At 43.1% G+C, this 23,927-nt stretch overlaps 4 protein-coding genes across 7 annotated transcripts in view; 3 read left to right on the top strand and 1 right to left on the bottom strand.

Annotated features, from left to right (window-relative positions):
• The window catches only part of LOC138193071 (trypsin-3), a 57,196-nt gene extending 54,627 nt beyond the window's left edge, over nt 1-2,569 (top strand). For all 3 annotated transcript variants that reach the window (XM_069140870.1, XM_069140872.1, XM_069140871.1), the window contains exons 4-8: nt 125-199; nt 597-750; nt 917-1,055; nt 1,171-1,422; nt 2,168-2,569. In XM_069140870.1, the coding sequence (XP_068996971.1) occupies nt 125-199; nt 597-750; nt 917-1,055; nt 1,171-1,422; nt 2,168-2,320 (773 nt within the window). In that variant the 3' untranslated portion in view covers nt 2,321-2,569. The remainder of the gene's footprint in view (nt 1-124; nt 200-596; nt 751-916; nt 1,056-1,170; nt 1,423-2,167) is intronic.
• Nucleotides 2,570-3,723: 1,154 nt separating this feature from the next.
• pink1 (PTEN induced kinase 1) lies at nt 3,724-9,807 on the top strand. Its single transcript, XM_069141383.1, has 8 exons — nt 3,724-4,197; nt 5,053-5,331; nt 5,466-5,569; nt 5,661-5,843; nt 5,988-6,151; nt 6,260-6,387; nt 7,390-7,620; nt 8,373-9,807. The coding sequence occupies exons 1-8, from the start codon at nt 3,841-3,843 to the stop codon at nt 8,655-8,657; spliced, it is 1,731 nt and encodes a 576-aa protein (XP_068997484.1). The 5' UTR covers nt 3,724-3,840; the 3' UTR covers nt 8,658-9,807.
• A 758-nt stretch (nt 9,808-10,565) lies between these two features.
• On the bottom strand, nt 10,566-13,268 carry LOC138193383 (tubulin alpha-1B chain-like). Its single transcript, XM_069141384.1, has 4 exons — nt 13,181-13,268; nt 12,029-12,251; nt 11,795-11,943; nt 10,566-11,706 (listed from the first exon to the last, which is right to left on the bottom strand). The coding sequence occupies exons 1-4, from the start codon at nt 13,181-13,183 to the stop codon at nt 10,726-10,728; spliced, it is 1,356 nt and encodes a 451-aa protein (XP_068997485.1). The 5' UTR covers nt 13,184-13,268; the 3' UTR covers nt 10,566-10,725.
• Nucleotides 13,269-13,368: 100 nt separating this feature from the next.
• Nucleotides 13,369-18,841, top strand: agmat (agmatinase (putative)). Of its 2 annotated transcripts, none has more exons than XM_069141387.1 (7): nt 13,369-14,921; nt 15,545-15,682; nt 15,935-15,970; nt 16,630-16,825; nt 17,499-17,678; nt 18,334-18,418; nt 18,505-18,841. In XM_069141387.1, exons 1-7 carry the CDS (start codon nt 14,602-14,604, stop codon nt 18,576-18,578), a joined length of 1,029 nt encoding a protein of 342 aa, XP_068997488.1. In that variant the 5' UTR covers nt 13,369-14,601; the 3' UTR covers nt 18,579-18,841. The 2 variants fall into 2 exon arrangements, with proteins under 2 accessions (XP_068997488.1, XP_068997487.1); XM_069141386.1 differs by having other exon boundaries at nt 15,545-15,747; nt 15,922-15,970.
• Nucleotides 18,842-23,927: the final 5,086 nt, after the last annotated feature.

The following is a 23,927-nucleotide window of genomic DNA, read 5'->3' as shown; positions in this document are numbered from 1 at the left end:
TTCTTTTTTTTTCTCTTGAAGATAATCAAGTTTTATTAGGGTTGTCTGATCCTGAGCAATTAAATTATTTCTATAATCTAAACTGTACATAAAAGCTGCTAAAAGTCATTTTTCTGCATTACAGGTAAAATGACCGTATTGCAAACCTCCACTGTGTTGCTGCTGTTGTCTTTCTCAGCAAGTTCAGGTAATTTATCAGGTAAGTTTCTTTAATTCTTCAAAAAAAAATTGGTCCGCGGCAGATAACAAAGGATATGAAATCCTACACTCAAGATGCATTGTCATATTGAAAGGCACTTTAGAGGTAACGGCAAACAAGAGAGTGAAAACAATCAGGATTTTTGATATATCATATTTTCGGTGACGTGAATGCAACAATGCCTTCAGCCTTCCCTCTGCGTTGAGATAATAAAACCACACATTTCCCTGACCTATTTTAACTGAATATACCACCGTTTTTTTTTGTTTTTTTTATTCTTTAACGTTATGTAATGTAATTTCCCTCGTGATGTGTTTTTTTTTCAATACCAAAGAAAATCACAGTGATCATGAACACTTCAAAAGTCTCATTTTCTTCCTGTTATTGGCGTGTTCAGAGACGCTTAAGGCGAGGATCATTGGGGGTCACGAGGTGCAGCCCTACTCTATCAAGTATCAGGCTTCCCTGCAGAATGAGAAAGGGCAACACTACTGTGGAGGAACCCTGGTGGACCCACAGTGGGTGGTGTCTGCTGCCCACTGCTGGAAGCCGTAAGTACTGACACCAGACGGCACCACGTAATAATTAACACGGATGTTTGGAGAAGAATTTGTGGGTTTTTTTTTTTTTTAATTGATTGTGCTGATATAAAATGTTTGAAAGATGTAAAGCTGTCATTTCACTGTTTTTTTTTGTTTGTTTTTTAATAACTATCAGGAGCCACTTGATGACGGTGGTGTTAAGCGAACACAACTTGTACGTAACGGAGGGGTTCGAGCAGGTCTTCAACGTGTCGAAGATACACATCCACAACTATAACTACAGGACATTCAACAATGACATCATGCTCATTAAGGTGAGCGGTCTGCACACGCTCCTCGCTCCCCTACTTATTAGACGAATGATTGCGCTCGCTCGCTCGCTCTGCAATCTCGCAGTTTTGTTGGGTGTAACTTCGATCTGTGTTGCAGCTGAGTGAGCCGGCGCAGCTGAACGCCTACGTCCAGCCAGTTCAACTTCCTGATGAAAACACCCTTCCTGTAGGAGGCATGTGCACGGTGAGCGGCTGGGGGGTGACGCATGTGTACAGTTACACCCTCTCCCCTGTGCTGCGGGCCGTGGACGTAAGAGAAATTCCTTACTGCAACTGGTACTACTGGGGAAGGATCACTTCAAACATGATGTGTGCTGGAGCTCGAATTGGCGGCAAGGATTCTTGCCAGGTACATTACTACGTAATAATATGGTCTTTTATGACACACACACACTATTTTTAAAATTCACATTTCCCCTTTTTATTGCTCTGATTCCATGCAATGTATACTTCTGTGTTGCATGTTAAATGATATGGAATAAGCATTAGTTTAGCATGATAATATTTGCTAATTAGCACTAATAAATTACCGCTAAGGCTGTTTTTTTTCAGAACGTCAGTGCTAGTTTTGCAGGTATTTGGTTGTAGACAAATACAAATTTTGACCTGCAGATGGACCGCCCATGCACTGGTTGTTGAGACATTTCACTCCAAACCAAAATGTTCACCTTCGTGTACTCAAGCGGCAACCTCTGGAGCTGGAAGACGATGCTAACGCAGAAGTGGCATAAACTGCAGTTCTCCAAGGGGCCACTTGAGGCTGTTAATCCCCCGCAGACGGCTTTCTGGGAAACCCATGAATGACATCACGGATGCCACGTCTATTTTTTTTTTATATACGGTCTGTGGTTGTACAACAGAAAGTGTCCAGGGGTCACCAAAGATAGTATCCATCCCCTCGGGTCTATGAACATCTGCACAAAATATCACGACAGATCTGGTCATTTGAGATATTTCAGTCTGGCCCAAAGCAACTCTTTTTAACACTTAGATAATACTGCAACCTAACACACAACCCATTCGAGACTGGCGGTGGAAAGATCTCGTACCGGAAACGTGTTGAACATCCTCTGATTTATCTTGCTGACCCACAGGGTGACTCCGGTGGTCCCCTCGTCTGCGATGGTTACTTCGAGGGCATCGTCTCTTGGGGCATCGGCTGTGCAAATTCATACTTCCCTGGTGTCTACGCCAAAGTGAGGAACTACGTCCCATGGATCAACTGGGTTATTAACAGCTCACCATGAACAGACCACGATGCTTTTTGACCTAAAAGTACCAACAGCTGATTCAACGTTATTTTCAGTGACATATTTTAAAGTTAAAAATGTAATTGCTACCACTTTTGTGCTTTTGCATCGTACTGAATGTAACCTTACACATTTAGTTAAATTGCAATTTATAATACACAGGTTTAGTCATTTCTAAATATAAGGACATGTGTTATTATACTTATGATAAATTGATTTTCACTCATTCATTTTTCTAATAGGGAAATCGGACACGTCAAAAAAATTATTGTTGTAATTGTTTTTCTTGTTTTTAATTGGTAGAATTAGTAAAAGTTAAATGTCACTTTTCCTGTGTTTTATTTGCAGTTTCGAAATCCTTAAAAAAATTGGTTTTAAGTCTAAAAAACAAACATTTAAATATAGTTTTACGTCTCTTATGTCAAGCTTTTCTCTGGTGCGCTGCCTAGAACAGGCTGTTTTGTGTCTGTATCTTTAAAGCACGTTGATATCAATGACTGTCTCTTCTGATTGGCTGACTCTTTTCTGAGTGACATACTTCCAGGCCAATCACAGGTTTTCTTTGGTCTTGTATCTTGCTTGCTTGATGACGAAATGACTGCTCAGTGTTTTCTTCCAATATAAACGGTTGGATGCTGTGCCTGGCTGAGGGCGGACATGTATCGTGAGCATGAGTTTTGTGACATCACAAACTTATAGAGGTCTAAATGTCACTGAATGTGTGCATTTCTCTGTGTAAACAGTATTTATATAGCACCTACACCTACATCCAGTTCATATTTAGTGTTCATGTATCATGAGCATGAGTTTTGTGACATCACAAACTTATAGAGGTCTAAATGTCACTGAATGTGTGCATTTCTCTGTGTAAAAAGTATTTATATAGCACCTACACCTACATCCAGTTCATATTTAGTGCAAATAACTAGGATTAAACATACATTATTTCAGTTATAATCAGACAACAGGTAAAAAAAATGCACATCTGGGAGCTCAGAAGAGTTCATAGAATTAATAAAGTGAAAAACACACAGGTCTACTGTAGGTTTTTATAAGAGACATAACATAATACTGGATGAAATATATTGATTGAATATTTTAACTGTGGGGAACATTTCCCAAAAGGCCTTCATAAAAGGAGGTCTGTTTATGATGACCAATGCAATATTAATCCTTCCAGTCTCATGAAGATGAAGAATTGATTGGCACGTGTTGAAGTTACGCAACAACTTTTTAATGTTCTGAAATGAGCATTAATATTAACGCAAAATCCATTATGTCGTAATTTTAAACTCGGTTGGGTGTGTTTATAATTAAACCAGATAATGATCACATAGATTATAAATGAGTACAGCGCTCAACTGGATGAAGGTCGGCTGTAACCGCCGCGCATGCGCAAGCGCAGCGGCAGTTGTTTTGGTTTACGCGAAAGTGTCTTTGCTGGGTTGAGGACTGACTGACTGGCAAGGCAGGAGCAAGACAATTAAAACGGCTTAAATTACCTTTCTGGGTAAATTATGTCTGTGAAACACGCTCTTAGCCGGGGGCTCGCGCTGGGCCGGTCCGTCTTTCAGCCGGGTCTCCTTAAATCCGGTGTCCGAGTCGCAGCGAAGCTCCGAGCTGACCGTTTCCGCGCGGGCCCGTCGGTCCGCTCCGCTCAGCCTCGGGCTTTCCTGCCGTCTCGGTACCGCTATTATCGCACCACTCTGAGGGGCCTGGCGGCTCAGCTTCAGTCCGCCGGCTTCGGGAGGAGGCTCGCCGGCGGCTCCCCGCGGAACAGGGCCGTGTTCCTGGCTTTCGGCCTCGGCGTGGGGCTCATCGAGCAACAGCTTGAGGATGACAGGAAGACTGCGGCGACATGCCAGGAGATCCAGGTAGGGTGTCCATACATAAATATTACACATTGAATATGTTAATCTCTTTACGGATCAAGATTTTACATAAATGCATGATAAAGTTATGTGATATCTACCTTGTTATGGGTTTAAAGTAATGTGACACGAGATTCTGCATAACTATCTTGATATTTAAATATGTTTTGCCTGTAATACTTGTGCACATCTACCTAAGAAATAGTTTAATTTTAATGAAGTACTTTTACACTGTTTAAATACTACTTTTACTTGAGTAAAGGATTTGAATACTTTTTCCAACACTGCAGTCTTATTATGGAGTTCATATAGTTCAGGATGCCTGACTTGTGTAAAAGTTGTCAACCTGCTTTCCTCGTGCTATTAAAAGGGAAGACGCCTAATGACGACTATTTGTGGTGAGGAATGAAAAGGTTACAGCTGGGTGTTGTTATATTTTATCAATTATTTGTGGATTAAAGCTTCAAAAGCCTTAATTGGGCTGAAAAAAAGGGGTTTAAGTGTAATGGGTCTTAATGAAATCAAATACAGCTTTGGTAAACCCCCCCCCCAATGTGTTCTTCAAAGTAATTTTATTCTACAGTGTATTGATTTTTTTTTCTTTTGTTCTCCAGTTATCGTAACACATGACTCCAAGGAGCGCGTATGCTTTTTGGGTTTGAATTTTATTTAAAGAAGAGCTTGTTTACGATGTAAAGACTCACTCCATTTTTGTTTCTTTTTAATAGTTTTGGAAACTTTGCACACTTAATGTTTCCTCGAAGGAATCTTGTTATCCTTCGCATGAACTCAGGACGGGATGGGTTGTGCACACAAACTACCTTCCTGCGTCTTAAATATCATTTCTCTCACCCGCAGGCCGTGTTCAGGAAGAAAAGGTTCCAGAGCCCACTCAAGCCATCATTCACATGCGGACATAAACTGGAGGATTACATCATCGGGAACCAGATCGGGAAAGGCTCCAACGCAGCCGTGTACGAGGCTGCAGCTCCGTTCGCACCTCCGACGGAGAGCGACAGGGAGTCCTCGCCGGTGCAGATGAGAGACGAGGAAGAGGAGAGTCGGCCGACTCGGTTTCTGACGTGCTGCTCGCTCAGAAACTTCCCTTTGGCTGTCAAGATGATGTGGAACTTCGGGGTGAGCAATCGGCAGCAGATTTAGTTCCAGAGGATTTCCCACATTAATTTAGGTATTCTGTCAGAAAACAAACAAAAAAACAGCACTGATGAGTATTTTTTTAAATTTTTTTTTTTTATGCCGTGTATTTGCAGACCGGGTCGTCAAGTGAGGCCATCTTAAAGTCCATGTCCCAGGAGCTGGTGCCTGCAGGTCCTCTGGTCCTAAAGCAGGAAAAAAAACAACTAACACTGGATGGGTACATATTACATCCTCACGCTTTCGTCCTTGTCCTGCGGTACTGACAGGAAACATGTTAAGAAATGACTGCCATCTCTTTTTACATGCAGACATTTTGGAGTCCTGCCCAAAAGGATGTCCGCCCACCCGAATGTGATCCGAGTGTACCGGGCTTTCACTGCAGACGTCCCGCTGCTGCCGGGTGCCCGGGAGGAGTATCCCGACATGCTGCCGGCCAGGTTCAACCCTGCCGGCCTGGGCAACAATCGCACTCTCTTCCTGGTCATGAAGAAGTAAGACACGTTTCACCCTCGTTGGTCATATCTTTGGTCACCAGCTTCATTTTAAGAGGTTTATAATTTTCAACAAGTCATTATCAGTCACTAACTGAACTTACGGATGCAGACCTCGTAACTTTGTTGTCGTCTGCGCCGTAGCTATCCCTGCACACTGCGGCAGTACCTGCAGGCGTCCACACCGGGCCGCCGGCAGGGCGCCCTGATGGTGCTGCAGCTCCTCGAGGGCGTCGACCACCTGTGCAGACAAGGCGTCGCTCACAGGGACCTCAAGTCAGACAACGTGCTGCTGGAGTTCGACTCGGGTCAGGAAAAAAAAAACAACCAAAAAAACGACCAGTCTGTGACACGACGGTTCAAACTTTGAGGTTTGTTTCTGTCGGATCTGCTCAAATAATTTTGCTTTGATGCAGATGGTTGCCCGCGTCTGGTGATCACTGACTTTGGCTGCTGTCTGGCTCAAGGGGACTCCAGCATGCAGCTGCCCTTCAACAGTGTCTGGGTCAGCAGAGGGGGGAATGCTTCCCTGATGGCTCCCGAGGTAAACTTATATATATATATTTTTTTTTTTATTGTAATTAAGTAGTCCGACACCTGCTGAGCTGTCTCTTATTGGCCTCTACAGGGAGCAATGAGAAAGTTCAAAGACTGCCTCTGTTGTAAATGAACGGAGTGCAGCACTGCGATGTGCATTTACAGAGCAGAGGGGAAGCTGCAACCTCCGTGAGTGAGGATTTCAAGTTGCGTCGTTTGATCTACATCGGCGCCCGAGTTACGTTGATGACGGAACCTGAAACTTGAGCAGAGAGCGCACGTCGCGTTTTGTGTCCAAATTTCGGGGGAAACGGAAAGAAGTCGCAGGGCGGTGAGCTACGATTGTGTCGTTGTGTGTGAGAAACTTGTAAGCAGGCGTGTTGTCATGTTGGAGAAAAACATAGTGCCATCCTGCCACCTGGTGTTCACAGTCTTCACGCTCACGGTGCACAAACCCCACAAAGAAAACTCGCCTGGTTGCTCCCGACCCGACGTGTCTTCTTCAGCCTTAAGACAGTGACTCATCGCCTCGTTGCTGTAGAGTTTCTGAATCATTTCAAAAGAGTTTCTGCCGCTGGTTTCCAGAGTTTGACACAAAATGTGATGGGCGCTCTCGGCTCCATGTCCATGTTGAAATCACGTACGCGAACGTAACCGCGGTCACAAAGAACGTGAGTAACGCAGGTTTTTTTTTTTATTATTATTGCTTCCCTCTGCTTCATGCACATTATTCAGCCTCCAAACTTTTTGATCGCCCCTTTGTATTATACTTTGCACTGATTAATTTACGTATTAATTTAAGTAACTGTTAATCTACAACACCCGATGTGGCTTCAGCTCAAACTACAGCTGGAAAATAATATTGTACTAAACCAATCCATTTGCCTAATTTTACATTTTTGTTGTGAAATGAGGATTGCGCATAAATGAAGATGAACACAAATTCGAGTTTTTCCCCATTCAAACACACATTTTAATCACCATCGCTTCTCCCCGTTTCCACCGCGAGGTGTCCACCGCGGTGCCAGGATGCGGCGCGGTGATCGACTACAGCCGGGCGGACGCCTGGGCGGTGGGCGCCATCTCCTATGAGATACTGGGAGAGCAGAACCCGTTCTATCGGGCCGTGGGCCTGGACAGCCGGACCTACCAGGAGAAGCAGCTCCCTCCGCCGCCCTCCGGCGCTCCGGCCGATGTGCAGCTCGTGATACGACTGCTCCTCAGGAGGAACCCCAGCGAGGTACAGCAGCGGTTGTGGAGACGTGATTGATGTGATTCAACAGGGAGTCTACAGATATAAAACTGACAGGCTGCATGTGTTTTAATGTAAAATCTCTTTTTAAATGTTGTTTTTATGATAAGAATTTCGACCAGTTTTGTTAATGAGGTTTAATCACTCTAAAATGATATAAAATAACTTGAAGCTGCACTAATTGACTTTTTTGGCCACTTGAGGTCAGTGCAAGTTAAAATACTTGGAATGTACTCACATTTTATGTATTTTTTCTCTCACATTATACTGCTACTGTAGTGATATGATGTTTTTGCTTAGTAATATGGTGTCATGCATGATTAGCACTTTGGAGTTGTGCCTCTTATCTACCTAATTTTTCTTTTAGCTACATCCTGGCCTGTACATGACTGTTAAAACTATTTCCATTCTTCTGTATAAAATTAGCTGGATGAAACTTACAGAAATGTAATAATTTCATCACCATTTCCACGTCGTCTTTAATCCCGATGTTTAACTGGCACTTTTAAGAAAAATGTATGACATCGTCACTTTGCAAACTCTTCATCTGCTGGTTTAACGGCACACAAATGGAGAATTCGTCCTACCACTGTTAATGACAGACTGACCTTACTTTAATCAGCATCTATCTATTGACATTAACCAATGACTGCCTATTCTCATTCCTATGTGTATTTATCGTAAAGGGCACTTGTGGAGTTATCACACTCGTGCTCATGCGTGTTCTTCTCACCCTGCAGCGCCCGAGCGCCCGTGTGGCGGCCAACATGCTCCATCTCAGCCTCTGGGGTCGGAGGGCCCTGGCCAATCAGGACAGCGCCGGCATGAGGAAGCTGGCCGACTGGCTGCTGTGCCAGTCCGCCGTGGTGCTCCTGAAGGGCCGCGGCGGACCCGGCGGGAACGGGGTGGAGGCGGAGCTTCAGAGGAGCTTCCTGTCCAACCTGGACCTGGAGGACCTGCGCACCGCCGTGGGCTTCCTCCTCTACGGGCGAGAGCAGCGCCAGGCCCGCATAACGTCGGCGTAGATTCACTCAAACACGTCACTTAAGAGTCCTTCACATGGATAAACAGGGAACGTAGAGTAAATACTTCCTTTCATCAATAATCTTTTATTTGGAGTGTTTATAGCAGTAGCCATAACATCTTATCGCTACGTAGGGGAGCCAAAGCACAATACTCGTCCACTGGTGTCCATCACTGTCACTTTATTCCAGTATTTATTGTGAACCATCAAATGGCATAATTCAGCCTTTTGATGTGTCTCACCTCCCACCAACCCGTAAATATATTCCTGTACATCAGTTCCACTCAGCATCACTACAGTATCAGCAGCAGTTCAGAGACATAACCTTCGTATCCCCGTGTTTGATTTTTCTCCCTAAATCAGAGTTGTTTGTCAGCACCGAGCGGCTCAAGCAGACGGAAATGTTAAAACCCCGACGGCTCCCGGTAACCCTCTTAAAGAGAGGAGATTTTCTTTCGCAAGCTCCGATGCACTTTTTAAGATTTCCTTCCGGGCAAAAGCCACACACACGCCACGTTTTGTACTTCTGCTCGGTGGACGCCAATGTAGATATTTTAAATTATAAAAGTACAACAAAGGATTGTTACTCGTTAGACTCTACTGTGTAGGGTGACGTTTCACAGAGTAGCAGTTAGCAAACGGGGAGTGTTCCCATCAAACAGCTGGTAAAGTTTCAGGCACATTTATTCTGCACATGTATAAACTTTAAAAAAAACCTCCCTAAAACATGAGTTCGTAATAATCTCAATGATCTGGATGAGTCGTACACAGTATTGACTGACTTTGAGGATGTGGGTGTGGCTTGTTTTTTGTTCCTGTTTGCGCTTTATGGCGGCCATGTTTCTCAGAGTGACTGTTCTGCTGAGGTTTGTTTGTTTGCCAGCTTATTTACATGATACCTAATTATATTACTGTAAATTAAATATAGAGACTAAAACCCTTCGCACTTTACCACAATCATCAATCAAAACTAGTCGGTTAAGTCCTCAACGTGCATCTTTTAAATATCCCAAAGCTGTGTGAATAATCGGAGATTCAAAATCAATAGTGCGCGTGTGTACGGTTTCATACTGAAGATTTGAGAGAAATATTTTAATAAGCTGGATTTTCTTGCTGTGTTTCAGAATACAAGAGTCTGAAATTGCTCTGAATGGGTTGTCGAAGTCTTTTCATTACAATTATTCTGCATGAATGTAAATTCGCCGAGAGTTTGTTTCACGATGAAACCTCAAAGCCTCATTTTTTTAAGTCAAACTCCGGGTTTTACTTGCCCTGACGGAGGTTTTGAAACTACACATCGCTGCAATGTTTTTCTCCTCCAGCTCTCAGATTTCCTGTGGAATTTGTTTTTCTCTTAAGGTTTAAGACAAACTAAAAGCATCACTGTAGAAATCGCAGGTTTATGACATTACTTACTTTATACAGAGACAGTTGCTGTGTTTTAAATGACGCACGTCCCTCAGTACACTAACAAACGGTGCTCTTACGTGTTGCTTGTGTAGCAAGCCGAAATATCTGCAGCTTTAACTACTTTACCCGGAAATCAACCTGTTTTTGTGCCATCTGCTTGACACACTCGATAAAGGAACAGGAAGCGCTGCAGCTTCCTCAGACGCCTTAATTTGAAAATTCTTTAGGTCGGTGGCCCCGCCCCCTTCCCCCGCTACTTAGCCAAGATGGCGACCGTTTGGGGTGGAAAGCGTTCCAGCGTTTCACACTTATTTCCCGGACCGTTTTGAGTGCATCATCCTGCATGTTTCTGTATTTGACACGTATTATTACGAGAGTAAGATATTTGGAGCGCAAGCAACTCTTTAAAGTAATTCATGTTTATCACCTGGAACTACGTCTAAGACAATAAAACGTAAGTAAAAAAAATATATAGTTTCATAAAAAAAACACAAACAACTTCACATGACGGGAACTTTATTTAGGACAGAGCCGAGCTGGCATTAAGTGATTTACAGTCAAACTGGTAATTAATAGGCAAACATTTCTGTTTGGAGTGTATTTAGGAACTCGTTGGTGTTTCACGTTCGACCGGCTCCTTCGTGTTCCTTTTTTTTTTTTCAGTACTCCTCACCTTCCTCCTCTCCCTCGCCCTCGATGGAGTCGACCCCGACCTCCTCGTAATCCTTCTCCAGAGCGGCCATGTCCTCCCTGGCTTCGGAGAACTCTCCCTCCTCCATACCCTCGCCTACGTACCAGTGAACGAAGGCGCGCTTAGCGTACATCAGGTCGAACTTGTGGTCGAGCCGAGCCCAGGCCTCCGCAATAGCGGTGGTGTTGCTCAGCATGCACACGGCCCTCTGGACCTTGGCCAGGTCTCCGCCGGGAACTACGGTGGGCGGCTGGTAGTTGATGCCCACCTTGAAACCGGTGGGGCACCAGTCCACGAACTGGATGGAGCGCTTGGTTTTGATGGTGGCGATGGCGGCGTTGACGTCCTTGGGCACCACGTCGCCACGGTACAAGAGGCAGCAGGCCATGTACTTGCCGTGGCGAGGGTCGCACTTCACCATCTGGTTGGCCGGCTCGAAGCAGGCGTTTGTGATCTCGCCCACCGAGAGCTGCTCGTGGTACGCCTTCTCGGCAGAGATGACGGGGGCGTAGGTGGCCAGAGGGAAGTGGATACGGGGGTAGGGCACCAGGTTGGTCTGGAACTCCGTCAGGTCGACGTTGAGGGCGCCGTCGAAACGGAGGGACGCGGTGATGGAGGACACGATCTGACTGATCAGCCTGTTCAGGTTGGTGTAGGTGGGACGCTCGATGTCCAGGTTCCTTCGGCAGATGTCGTAGATGGCCTCGTTATCGACCATGAAGGCGCAGTCCGAGTGCTCGAGGGTGGTGTGGGTGGTCAGGATGGAGTTGTAGGGCTCCACCACGGCGGTGGACACCTGGGGCGCCGGGTAGATGGAGAACTCCAGCTTGGACTTCTTGCCGTAGTCGACGGACAGACGCTCCATCAGCAGGGAGGTGAAACCGGAGCCGGTGCCGCCGCCGAAGCTGTGGAAGACCAGGAAGCCCTGAAGGCCGGTGCACTGGTCGGCCTGAGGACAGAGAGGGAGAGACGGCGGTCAGACACGAGGTACGGTTACAGGAGGTCGTTTGTGCTTCTTCTTCCTCTCTTCTGCCCACCAGTTTGCGGATCCTGTCCAGAACCAGGTCGATGATCTCTTTGCCGATGGTGTAGTGTCCGCGGGCGTAGTTGTTGGCGGCATCCTCCTTGCCGGTGATCAGCTGCTCGGGGTGGAACAGCTGGCGGTACGTCCCCGAGCGCACCTCATCTAAGGAGGCAGAAGCAATCAGAAGCGATTAAAGCCTCGGATTAAACGCGTTTAAGAAGCAGCAGTGATATTTCCGGGGGTTTACCGATGACGGTGGGCTCCAGGTCCACGAAGACGGCCCTGGGGACGTGTTTTCCAGCGCCGGTCTCGCTGAAGAAGGTGTTGAAGGAGTCGTCCCCTCCGCCGATGGCCTTGTCGCTGGGCATCTGCCCGTCGGGCTGGATCCCGTGTTCCAGGCAGTAAAGCTCCCAGCAGGCGTTGCCAATCTGGACTCCGGCCTGACCAACGTGGATGGAAATACACTCACGCTGGGTTTGGAGGAGAGAGAGAGAGAGAGAGAAGATTTGGATTAGAGAAAGAAAAAAGAAAAAAAAAGGCGAGTCTTGCGCTTGTGACGAAAGACGCTGATCTCCAGATGAAACAAAAATGCTGCTAATTAAACAGAGAAGATTAAACACTTCTTTTTTTTTCTTTTTTTTTTTAAACAACTGCATCGTCTATTTTCTGCGATAACCGAGGTTCAGTCTGTCAGTTATTTTACAGAAGACCCTGCAATAAACTGCCACCTGCGCATAGGATTAGTGTAGAGAAGGGGATTATCTGGGTCAGGCGTGTTGCAGCGTGCTGTCCCTTTAAAACGACACGCTCAGATCCTCCTTTGCGGTTATGTGCAAGAGAATTTATACTTCATTTGATTGTATTATATCTTTTACAACATATAAAGAAGAGATTTATATGGCGGTGCTTTATGCAGCGGATAAAACGGCAGAATTTTCTTAATTGATATGAAATTATCTGTAAAAAAAAAAAAAAAAAAAAAAGATGCACTGAATTGATGCAATGTCCTTTATGTAACAGCTCCGTGGAGGATCAGAAAATGAGGCTGACAGATTGGAAACGAAGTGAGATGGAAAGCAGCGATGAAGCAAAGGTATCTAAGCTGATTTACGAGGGTTATGTGGAGAACGGATTAGTCGTTTGCGTGCAGGAATGCTTTCACTCGTTAAATGCGAACCCAGACGAGTTTTCAACGTCTCACCGTATTTATTTTGGACAATTAAATAATTTATATTCATAATAGGCTGCAGGACGAAAACACCCTTTCGTTTTCCACGTCCTGCCCAAGACGATGGAGAACATCTCCGGAGGACGACCTCCTTTACGTGTCGGTGCGGGTTCGACTCTTAAAAACAATAATATCTTCAAATAAAACGTAGGAAATATAAGTCGAGCTTACCATGATGGCTCGTCGATATTATATTATGTAATGAGACAAGTCTTGAGCAGCGTTTTGCGTCTGAGGCGCGCGGTGGCGGAGGCAGCTGTGATGACGCGCCGCATCGTGCCTCTTGAGGAGGACAGGTGGAGTGCGCAGAGGCACGGACTGAGAGCCCCTCCTCCATCTGCCGCAGTAACCGTTTCACACCCAGCAGCCCCCCCCCCCCCTTCCCAAAAATATCAGACGTACGACCTGCAGGTCCCGCAGTGCCGCTTCATATGGAGGATTTAGGGATGCATTCAGGGATGCACCGACTAAACCTACAACTAATTTTTTTTAAAAAAGAAACAACAATGGGAAAATGTGAATTTACACATTAAGCCCTGTTATAAATTACAGTGATCTATAGTTTTGTTGTGGATCTGGGCACATTTTGTTTCGCTAATGACATTTTGTCAGTAGGATTTAGAAAAAAAAAACAAGATATTGCAAGGTCCTGATTGTGTTTTTGGGTTTTTTTGTGGTGGCCATTTGTCCTTATAGACTTGGAGACAACAACAACAACAAAAAACAACTCAGATTCAAACTGCCAGCGAGGAACAAATGCATTATCCAGGCAAGAATACAGTTTCATAATGTGCATAGCTTTCATATACAGCCTGTGGTTTACAGCCTAGATTCACCTGGCCTGCCCTTAACGGTTCCGGTGCTTTCAAAATAAAACCATTCACAGTCACTCCGATTAATAAAGTAACGGTACTAGTGGTGTAGTTGAACACATTCATTTATATTCCTCAAACAAAACAGAAACATACCGATAAGGGTTTAATTATTAAACACAAATAGCCCCAACAGTTTTCTGTGTCGCACGTGGGGCTATTTAGGTTTATATGACAGTTTACTTTGTTTAAGTCAATGAGGATAAGCTATGTACAATTTGAAGAATTCAACTTTGTATCTAATAATATTTGATATAAAACTCCAAATTAATTATAGTGAATTTGACTCATTGTTTTGTATACTTTTTGTATGTTATGCACTTTGGATTTTCTTTGTGGCAGAAATGGCCCTCCTCAGCTGCCCCTCCCACCAGCTCTGTTACTGATTTACGGACCCGTGTTGCCTTCAGGCTCACAACCAGGTCGTAACTTTCAACACCGCCCAAAAATAAACTTTATCCATTGACTGATATGACGTGTAATGTAGGCTACTGTGTAAAACAGAGGGATGGACGTGGTGCATTCGATAAATCAGGGTATACACGGTCATTTAATCGCATTAAATACTGCCAGACTTTGGTGTCATTAACCTGCGTTTGTTTTGAAATGGAATATTCCGAGCTGACGCAAGACCCCCAAACGCAGCAGTAACAGTCTGGTCTCTGTCAAACCTCCGCAGCTGCACCAGCTGATTCAGAAGTCAGCAAACAAACAAAAAAAATGTTTTTAATCCTGAGAAACGTGAATTTAAGGCGCGCTGTTGTTTCGCCGTCTTTCGGGGCTGCAGCGGATTTCTTCTCCTCGCAGCCACCACAAACTCGGACTCTTCACCGAAACAAGAGAGGAGGCGTGTGCACGAGTCCGAACAGAAAGTGCTCGGGGAGACCCTACAATGTCCCACCGAGCGCCGAGTTCGTGGCTCGGGTGTCCGGGATCCCCACCATGGCCAAACTGCCCCACCAGGAGACCGCCGACGGGCTGGATGCAGCGTTCGTCGGCGTCCCAATCGATACCGGGACCTCGAACCGACCCGGAGCGAGGTGCTGTTAAGAAGTGTGCAGGCCCGGGTCAAAAGTTTTCTCAACACATTGTGTCATAGATTTATGCATTGCAACAAGATCCTCCATTACTTTTTTGTTTGATAAAGATCATTTCAGTCTTTTCTTTTAAAGTGTTTCCCAGGTCGGACACGTCTGTGCAGAGTTCAAAATCAGTGGTGGAAGAAGTAGTGACGTATTTAAAAAAAAAAAAAAGTAAAAGTACAAATCCTTTTTCTTTATTTTATTTTATTTTTTTTAATTTTATTTCCTGAATTTAGAATTTTTTTCTAAATAAAAGCGCAAAAGTCGTTGCACCGAAATTTATTATAAGTGTCAAATGCATACCTGCATAAGTCGAATTTTTTTTTTTTTTCTGTCAAGGTATCTCAGCTACTGTTCATATTTATAAACTTGTGTCTCATATTTAAATCTTTTATATGAAAGGTTACCGGTAGCTTCAGCTTTCAGATGAATGTAGCGTCGATTTTCCTCAGAAAAGCGGCGCAGTATTATATCAGTATGAAGTACGAACGGACTAAAATACCCCAACATTATACTTAAATGCTACACTTTTACTTTGTTAACAATAATGATCCACTTTCTTCCCTCCACCTGCCGCACAGGTTTGGTCCCCGGCAGATCCGAGTGGAGTCTGCCCTTCTCAGAGCTTACAACAGCGGCACCAGAGCAGCACCTTACGAGTCCCTCATGGTGGCGGACATCGGAGACGTGAACGTGAACGTGTACGACCTGAAGGACACCTGCAGGCGCATCAGGGAGGCCTACAGAAAGATCCTGGCCGCCGGCTGCATCCCTCTGACTATGGGTGAGAAACAACACGTCCCAGAGTTGTCACCTTATATTTTAAAATATGCATGCTTTGCAATATCTGCACAATTATTAGCCATTTAAAAAAAAAAAAAAAAAAAAAAAAAGCCCTATGCAGTGAAGAGCGTGTGCAATTTATGGTCAGACGTTAAGGAGATGCTGGTGTCTGCAGGTGGCGATCACACCATTGCGTACCCGATCCTGCAGGCTGTCGCGGAGAAGTAAGTTTGTTTCATCGCACCCGATCTGAATGATCCCTCGTTACGATTACATGAACGAGTTTCAGACAAAACCTCTGAAGCTTAATGATTCATCTTGAATTACTCTTTAGTTATTCTGGCTTTTAACTGCATCCCGGAGACATTCAGTTTAAATAACAGAACAGAGCATTAAATTCTGAGGTTTAATAAGCTGGAGCCACTCTATAATTTACTTTTTTTTTGTTTTGTTTGACAGTATGAACTGTCTGAAACTGTAACTTTTTTTTGACAGTTATGTGCTTTGCTTCACGATGAGCTGTAGGACTTAAGGAGGCACTCAAAAAAAATGTAGTATTGGACTTCCTGATGTTGAAGAGACAGATTTTCTAAACAAGATTGGTCAAAATAGACGCAGCAGAGGCCCGAGAGATCCTGACCTTTAGTCTTAGGCTGCAAATCCCACATTTCCCATGATGCATTGTTTAAGTAATGTCACTTTATCAGACGTCATAAAGCTCCCTTTTTCACACCGCTGTATTTCAGTCTGAATACTCCTCATAATACTGCTGGCACGCCCCTTTAACGCACCCCTCGCCAATATTCAACACGAATCGCCTCGTAAGCATTTCACACACCGCGTCCTCGCCCGTCATTCGGTCCGGTCTGTGCTCGTTTGTCAGGAACGGCCCGGTGGGATTGGTCCACGTGGATGCTCATGCCGACACCAGTGACGTGGTCTTGGGGGAGAAGATCGGCCACGGGACGCCGTTCAGACGCTGCGTGGAGGAAGGACTGCTGGACTGTAGCAGAGTGGTCCAGATCGGCCTGCGGGGTTCAGGCTACTCTCCGGACTCGTACGAATGGAGCCGGGCGCAGGTACCCTGCCACACCGCCGTGGTTTACATACAGCAGGGACATGACTCAGAACAATATAAAGTATAAGTAATAAGAAGTGTCATTATGTCTCATCGCTGGTTCATTAAAAAAACACCTCGGTGGTTCCACTAATGGCTCTTTGAGGCGAGTCGACCTGATTATATTGATGTTGTGCTGCAACAAATCACCTTTTGAACTATTTATTAATCTGTCATTTATTCTCGTTTCTTTTTTTAAATGTTTTATGTCAGCGAAAAAGAAATAAACCTCCGTCGCAGTTTCCAAAAGTCCAAGATATTAAAATATTTGTCTGCCAACAGTTCAAAACCCCAAATTTTGTTTTTGTTTTTAATTAAAATATTGCAAAGAAAAACCTTCAATTTCTTTCTTGGAAAATGAAATTATTAAACAATCGATCATGATTAGATTAATCAAATAATCGCTCTAGATTAAGTGCTGCATTCATTCATTCATGCTGAATAAACTCAGTATAAAATATCTGGTTTGTTTTTAAATGATATGGAAACAGACAAAAGTTGAAGGACGTGTCTCCAGTACGGTAATCTTGTGCTGTTAATCAGTCATAACGTTGCATAACGTCCCTTTATAAAGCAAAAAAAAAAAAAAGAGTGAAAGTCTTTTAACAAACCTTTCTTATCTGTTTGTTCTGCAGGGTTTCCGTGTGGTCCAGGCGGAGGAGTGTTGGTTCAAATCTCTGGCACCGCTCATGGCGGAGGTCAGAGGTCAGATGGGCAGCGGCCCGGTGTACCTCAGTTTTGACATCGACGCTCTCGACCCGGGTTTTGCTCCCGGGACAGGAACGCCGGAGATAGCAGGGCTCACTCCGATACAGGTGAACGTGGCGTGAAAAGACTTTCATTTACTCCACCAGTTCCACACGTCGAATTACAACAACATTCATGTGAGGAAAAACAAATACATCCAGTGGAAGTCGTTGGCTGTTTTTTTTTTTTTTTTTCGACACGGCTTTGACAAGCAAACTTTAAATTCTCTTTGAAACGGTGCCAGTGGATGAAGGTGATAAACAAATACACAAGAAAAATTAGCTTTTTCAGTCATTTAATTCAACAAAAATATCATTCCTCCGTTGAAAAAGTAAAGGATGGTTACAAAAGCTAATATTCAGCAGACGTAACTTCTTTGTAGGTGTTTTGCATTATTGTCCACCCGTCTCTGACATCATCTCTCTTTGGACTTACTTTCTCTTTATTATTATTATTATTATTATTATTTATTTATTTATAAAAATGACAATAAAATCATCATTTGTTTGAGTTTATCACCTTTTTCTTGTTGACTGTGTTTCAAAGAGAATAAACTTCCATAAATGCAACATTTGAAAAATCAAAACAAAAGTACCCGAGATGCAGTTATTTCTTTTTTTTTTTTCACAACTGAAGTCCTGCGACTGGAAACAAGTTGTTTAGTCATTTTTCTTCTCTGCTGTATGAATATTAATGCGTTTCTGTTCTCTCGATTGGTTTTAGGGAGTCGAGATCATCCGCGGCTGTCGTGGTCTGAACCTCGTCGGCTGCGATCTGGTGGAGGTGTCTCCTCCCTACGACACCACGGGTACGTTTCACGTCGCATTTCTTGTCTGATTACTATTATTTTACAAGTTTTTATTTATCTTCTCCCCCCCCCCCCCCCTTTAACAGGAAACACTGCACTGACTGGAGCCAACCTCCTCTTTGAAATGATGTGCGTCCTCCCAAAAGTTAAATACTACTGATCCGATGAATACGGAACGATCGGTCCGACCTGTTGTATAAACTTTTAAGGAAGGCGAATGCTGCAAAAGTCCGATCACTAAACTTAAAACATTTTCACACAACCATCAATCATTGGATAAACGCACTATTGAAGACAAGCAGAAATGTCTGACAGCAGCAGAAGTTGTTAAATAAATATAATGTATTCACAGTATTAAATTATAGCTGACATGTTGACAGTTAATATTTACAAATGAATAAATCAAGAACACGTTTAAATTCATTTAACTGTGTTTGTCATGTCGAATACGTTCCAAACAATTATTACACCTTACAATATTAATACACAGTTTATACTATATAATATACTTATAGAATACTTACACCTATAATACAAAGCTTTGCACCTACACGTGACGACACTGTGAGAGTCTCTGATGTAGAAGATCCTCCACAAAGCGCCTCCGGGCCTCCTTCACTCCAGCATCATCAAAAAAAACATGACTGGCTTTAAAGTATTGATGGAGTGTCATGAGAGGTGAGCGTCTAACCAGCTCTCCTGCCCGAGATAAAAGAGACACACACACATCAACCCTTTCAACTCTCCCGGTGAAATGAAGACGGCTGAATTATTATTTCAGGTGATTGATAGCCTCGGGTCTCTTTCCAGAGGCCGAACACGGCTGCAGCTTGAAGCTCCATTCAGAGGGGATCTTTATCAGGTGCTGTCTCATGGTGCTGGCAGGCAGCTTTGTCATTGACATAGTGGGTAAAGTGCAAAGAGAGCCGGCTCTCAGTAAAGTCCCCGTGCTTTCTGGATTTACTGAAGGTGTCGCGCTAATGGCAAGATGTCAAACTTTTACAATAAAGATAAAAACGGATTTATGGATGAATCACATCATCCTCAGAAATATTACGTCTTAACGTGTGGAAAACCTTCTGCAATATGAGCTAAATTCAAGGTTTAAATAGTCTTAATGGTAGAAAAAGGAGACTTAAAATCTAAAATAATCCCAAATTTTTATAATTTAAAAAAAAAAAAAAAAATTTAACCTGTGCTAATTAATTGAAGCACCGTGGTTTATTTGACTATTCGGTTAATCACTCGTTCCGCCGCCATTTTATTACTGCAACTGGCACAATTAAAGTAGTTGAGTCGCGGCGGCGCTGCTGTGAACAAATCAAACGTACCCTGTTTTTTTTTGTTGTTTTTTTTCCTTTCCTTCTCCCGCGCTCTTTCGTGGACCAATCACAGCAAACTGCGATGTAAACACGGAAGTGGTTCATTCAGCCTCATCAACGATCAGAGAACTACACGTTTAATATTCCTACATATAAATCATGTATAATTTCAGTAACAACATTTTAGGACACCGACGGACATTGTGAGAGTTGCATAATTTCGTTCACATTGAATTTGTCGAAAATATATGAACACAAATTAACACTAAATAAAAGTTTATTTTTATATCGCTTTATCCACACACACACACACACACCTGATAAAAATAGCAGAAGTGACACTTAGAAATCAGGAAAATCAAATTAAGACAATCTCAAAACCTTAAAAGTAAAAATATTATCAATAATATACTCATTATATATTATTTATATTATACATGTCATGTAATCAGTTAGAAGCCTTTGAGATTACAGTAATTTTGCCATCTCATCATAAACACTGTGGCAAACTGGAGAGAAGATTCAGGACAAATGTGAGCTTTTACAAAGGCAATAACTTTTTTTCTTTCCCAATTCTGAAACTCGCCATAAAACTTTGGCGCTTGTGCCGACATCTTCACATTTCAACATTTTCATTTCCAGCTTTGCCGAAGCTGAATTATTCCCAGTGCGACTGCAAGTGTGTTGCGTTTCGCTCAGAACAATCGACAATAGTTGTAATAAAAAAAAAAAAATTAAAAAAGAGCAATAAAAGTGGAAGTCACAATGAAAGCTGTTTGATCTCCAGCGTTGTTTGGATAATTCACGGTTTAATGTTTTTACCAGATATTTGAAGGCGCTGCTCGGTCTGTGAAAACAATGTGTTTGTGTTCTGTGATTCCTGGGTCACCGCGGACTCGGATCAAGTTGGTAGGACTTTGTGACCCATTTTATGGACTGAGTCAGGATATCTCGGTTGTAGTGCAGTGCTTTGAAACGGTCTTTTCTTCACACGCACACACACACACACACTCTCTCCTCATCGTTAGGTAAATCACAGTTAATCAGTGTTTCTCACTGAACTTCTTAAGGATGGAGAGGAAAAAAAAAGAGGAGAGAAAATACTCTCGCTGACTGTGATGGAATCTTGTTGTCGTGGCAACGGGACATCTGTTTTGTACTCTACAGAGGGGGGGATTTAAGGCGTTGTCTTTTTTTTTTTTTTTGCTGACTCGTGTTTCACGTCTCTTCAGTGTCCTGCACTTAGTAACAAAACAGGATGTCACTTGGTGAACGTGTGGTGTTTTTTTTTTGTTTTTTTTGTTTTTTTGCTAAAGAAAGATTTGACCTTCATATCAGTGCTAAAGATTCCTGCTCAGTATTCTCCGGGGCCTTGACCTTCACCGAGAGGGGGGACCGTTTCATATCCTTTGGCCGATCCGTCCGTCTTTGTCACAGCTGTTTTCTGCAGCTGCACGGTCGGGCTTCAGTTGGCCACGCACACGCAGCATTAATATCACACACACCACTTTATGTTATAAAGGGAACTTCCCGGCCTCACAGAGACGTCTCTCAGTACTGACGTGAAACTCAATAAATAGTTTTGATCCCGACATCTCGATTTTTTTTATTTTATTATTTTTTTTTTTTTACAGTTTAGTCAGATCTCGAAATCCGACGGAAAAACTCATCGACTGTATTAGGACTGAAAATAAACACGTACTTTATAGATTCGATTGGCTCCAAACACCAACAGATGTTTGTTGAATCGCAGACGTCAGTGCTGCCAACAAAGAAACGGAAGATGCAGAAATATCCCGAACAGTTTGTTGGCCTCGGGACCTGTAATAATGGTTTGAAACAATTTTTTCTTTTTTTTTTACTTTACATGTTTGACAAGGATTTTTCCAATACTTTTCTGCTGACCGGAGGCGAGGAAGGAGTCCCTGAATAGCACCGCTGCGGTCACCGAGATGCTTCTTGTGTGTATTCACAGTCTGAGACCGGTCAGCCGCAGAAATAATCTCTCTCTTGTGTTGTAGACGGCTCCAGAGAGCACAGGAACCACTTCCTGCTCCGAGGCCTTTCTCTAAGTCAGGGGTCTCCAACCTTTTTTTTTTTTTTTTTCCTTTCCTCTGAGAGCTACTTTGACTTTGAGTAACATTTATTCACATAGCTGAGCTCCACCCAAACCAGCTGAACAAGCTTCTTTTATGAAAACAACAACAAATTGATAGTCTGGTGAGAACCAGAACCCGATTTCACTCTGTAAATATCTGGGTCTGGGAAACCTAAATAGGGAATCGTTTGCAGTTGTTCCATCCTGGTTGGCGTAGACCTCCTGTTAATTTGAACCAACCAGCAACCGGCCAACACTCTGCCACCGCTACAACTACCAACGTGTTTTTTCCTGAGTACAGCATATCTTTTTTTTATTATTATTATTGTTTTAATGGCCGCGAGGTGCTGAAAGCTCTTCTTTTTTTTTTCTTCTTTTTTTTTTTTACGGTCAATGACAGTTAAAAAATATTCGGGCTGCGCTCGTCACTGTCACCAGCCATCCACAGGCAGGCTAACAAATCGATGCTCAACACACATTTTGTATCACAACAGCTTGAATTCAACAGCATGTGCATGTTTATTTTCTGTATGTATTTCTTCGCATTTTCAATTGATGAAGCTCCCGTCCCACTGGTAGGTCACAATCTTCGGGTCGGAGTCTCCTGCTCTAAGATATAGTTTAAATATGCGGCTCTTATAGCACAATGTGTTATAACCCCGGGAAAGTTTTAGAGGCTTTTGAATCTTTTTAGCAACACTTCCTCACCTTTTTGACCTCCGAATACATAAAAAAAAAAAAAAAAAGTTTCTTCTTCTTTTTTTTTTTTTTTTGGCATTATTTGCATGTGGCCCCTCGTAGGCGGCCTTCACCCCTGCTCGTGAACCACTGTCTTGTTGTAGGGCCTTCACTGCATCCTTCTTTGGCTGCTTTCTTTAGGCGTCTTTACTTGGTTATTACACAAGTGAGACACAGAATTACATTTTTACAACAATGCTTTTGCATGTACTTCGATTATAGATCTCACAGGTGCCACATTCCCCAGATCGCAGCCGAACCCGATAAGCCTCTTCTGTTCGCCTATTTTTGGAGAGCGGATGAGAGCAGCTCTTCTTCATTTCTATTCGGGGTTGAGCCTTTTAATTGGCCACAGCTGTTCTCTCAAACCTCTGTGTGATGCTCTTTACAAACACGACTGGACACAAACACCTCCGTCCTCCTCAGAGCTACTGACTTCAGCCCCCCGACGGTCCACCGTGTGTTTTTCTACTTTATATTTCAGGACGCGTCTCCGATGGGACAGCAGCGCATGCAGGGATGTTAATTGTGTTTCTATTTTCACCTGATGATTGAGTTTTCCTCTTAACGTCCACTGCAATGAGAAGTCATGTCGAGTGTAATGCACCTGGAAACTCCAGCAGAGGGCAGTTGAAGCTCAAGTAAACCGGGTGCAACTACTTATCATGAATTTAACAGTTTTATTTTCTACCAAATCAAACATATCTCAGTCCTTAAATAATTGCAAACATTTTACTGTGTGAGTTTGCATTGAAATTGATATATTGAGTTAATACTGAGTGAATGGAACTAGTTTTAGGGATGCCATTAAGCACTTTGTCTTGAGGGCATGAAAAGTACTCTCAACATGTATGAAGCAGGTTTATCACCCAAACAGACACCAAGAAAGGTCTGAAATTAAGGTGCAGTCTTCTTTTTTTAAACTTTTTATGCGAGTTTTAACTATGTAAAAAATAAAATATAATACAATTTGAATTTAGGTCATCTTGTAATCCTGTAAAAATGTCTGTAATAAAAGGAATAATCATACAAATGTTACACAGAGAATTGGCTTCAATATTTAACCCTCCTGTTTCACTCTTCCTTGATACAGACAGTAAATTTACATGACTAATATCAGTGATGGCATTTGATTAGCACATTTATTCAAGTCCCAAATACAATTTTGATGTATTTAACTTTACTTTATCAACTTTTTTTACATTCCAAAGAGGACTATTGCATCTTTTTGACACCTGTATGTGTTTATCCGATCAAATATGGTGCATTATTTATATTTAGATGAATTGATCATCAGTCAATCAAATCAAATGTCACTCCAGTCAGAAATAGAACTTGCATAAATGCAAAT

Source organism: Embiotoca jacksoni, unplaced genomic scaffold (assembly GCF_022577435.1).
Source record: "Embiotoca jacksoni isolate LCO1_2020_lvr unplaced genomic scaffold, fEmbJac1.0.p SCAF_9, whole genome shotgun sequence".
Taxonomy (NCBI): Eukaryota; Metazoa; Chordata; class Actinopteri; family Embiotocidae; genus Embiotoca; species Embiotoca jacksoni.
The sequence above is the reverse complement of the archived record's forward strand: the minus strand, read 5'-3'. Positions and strand labels throughout refer to the sequence as shown.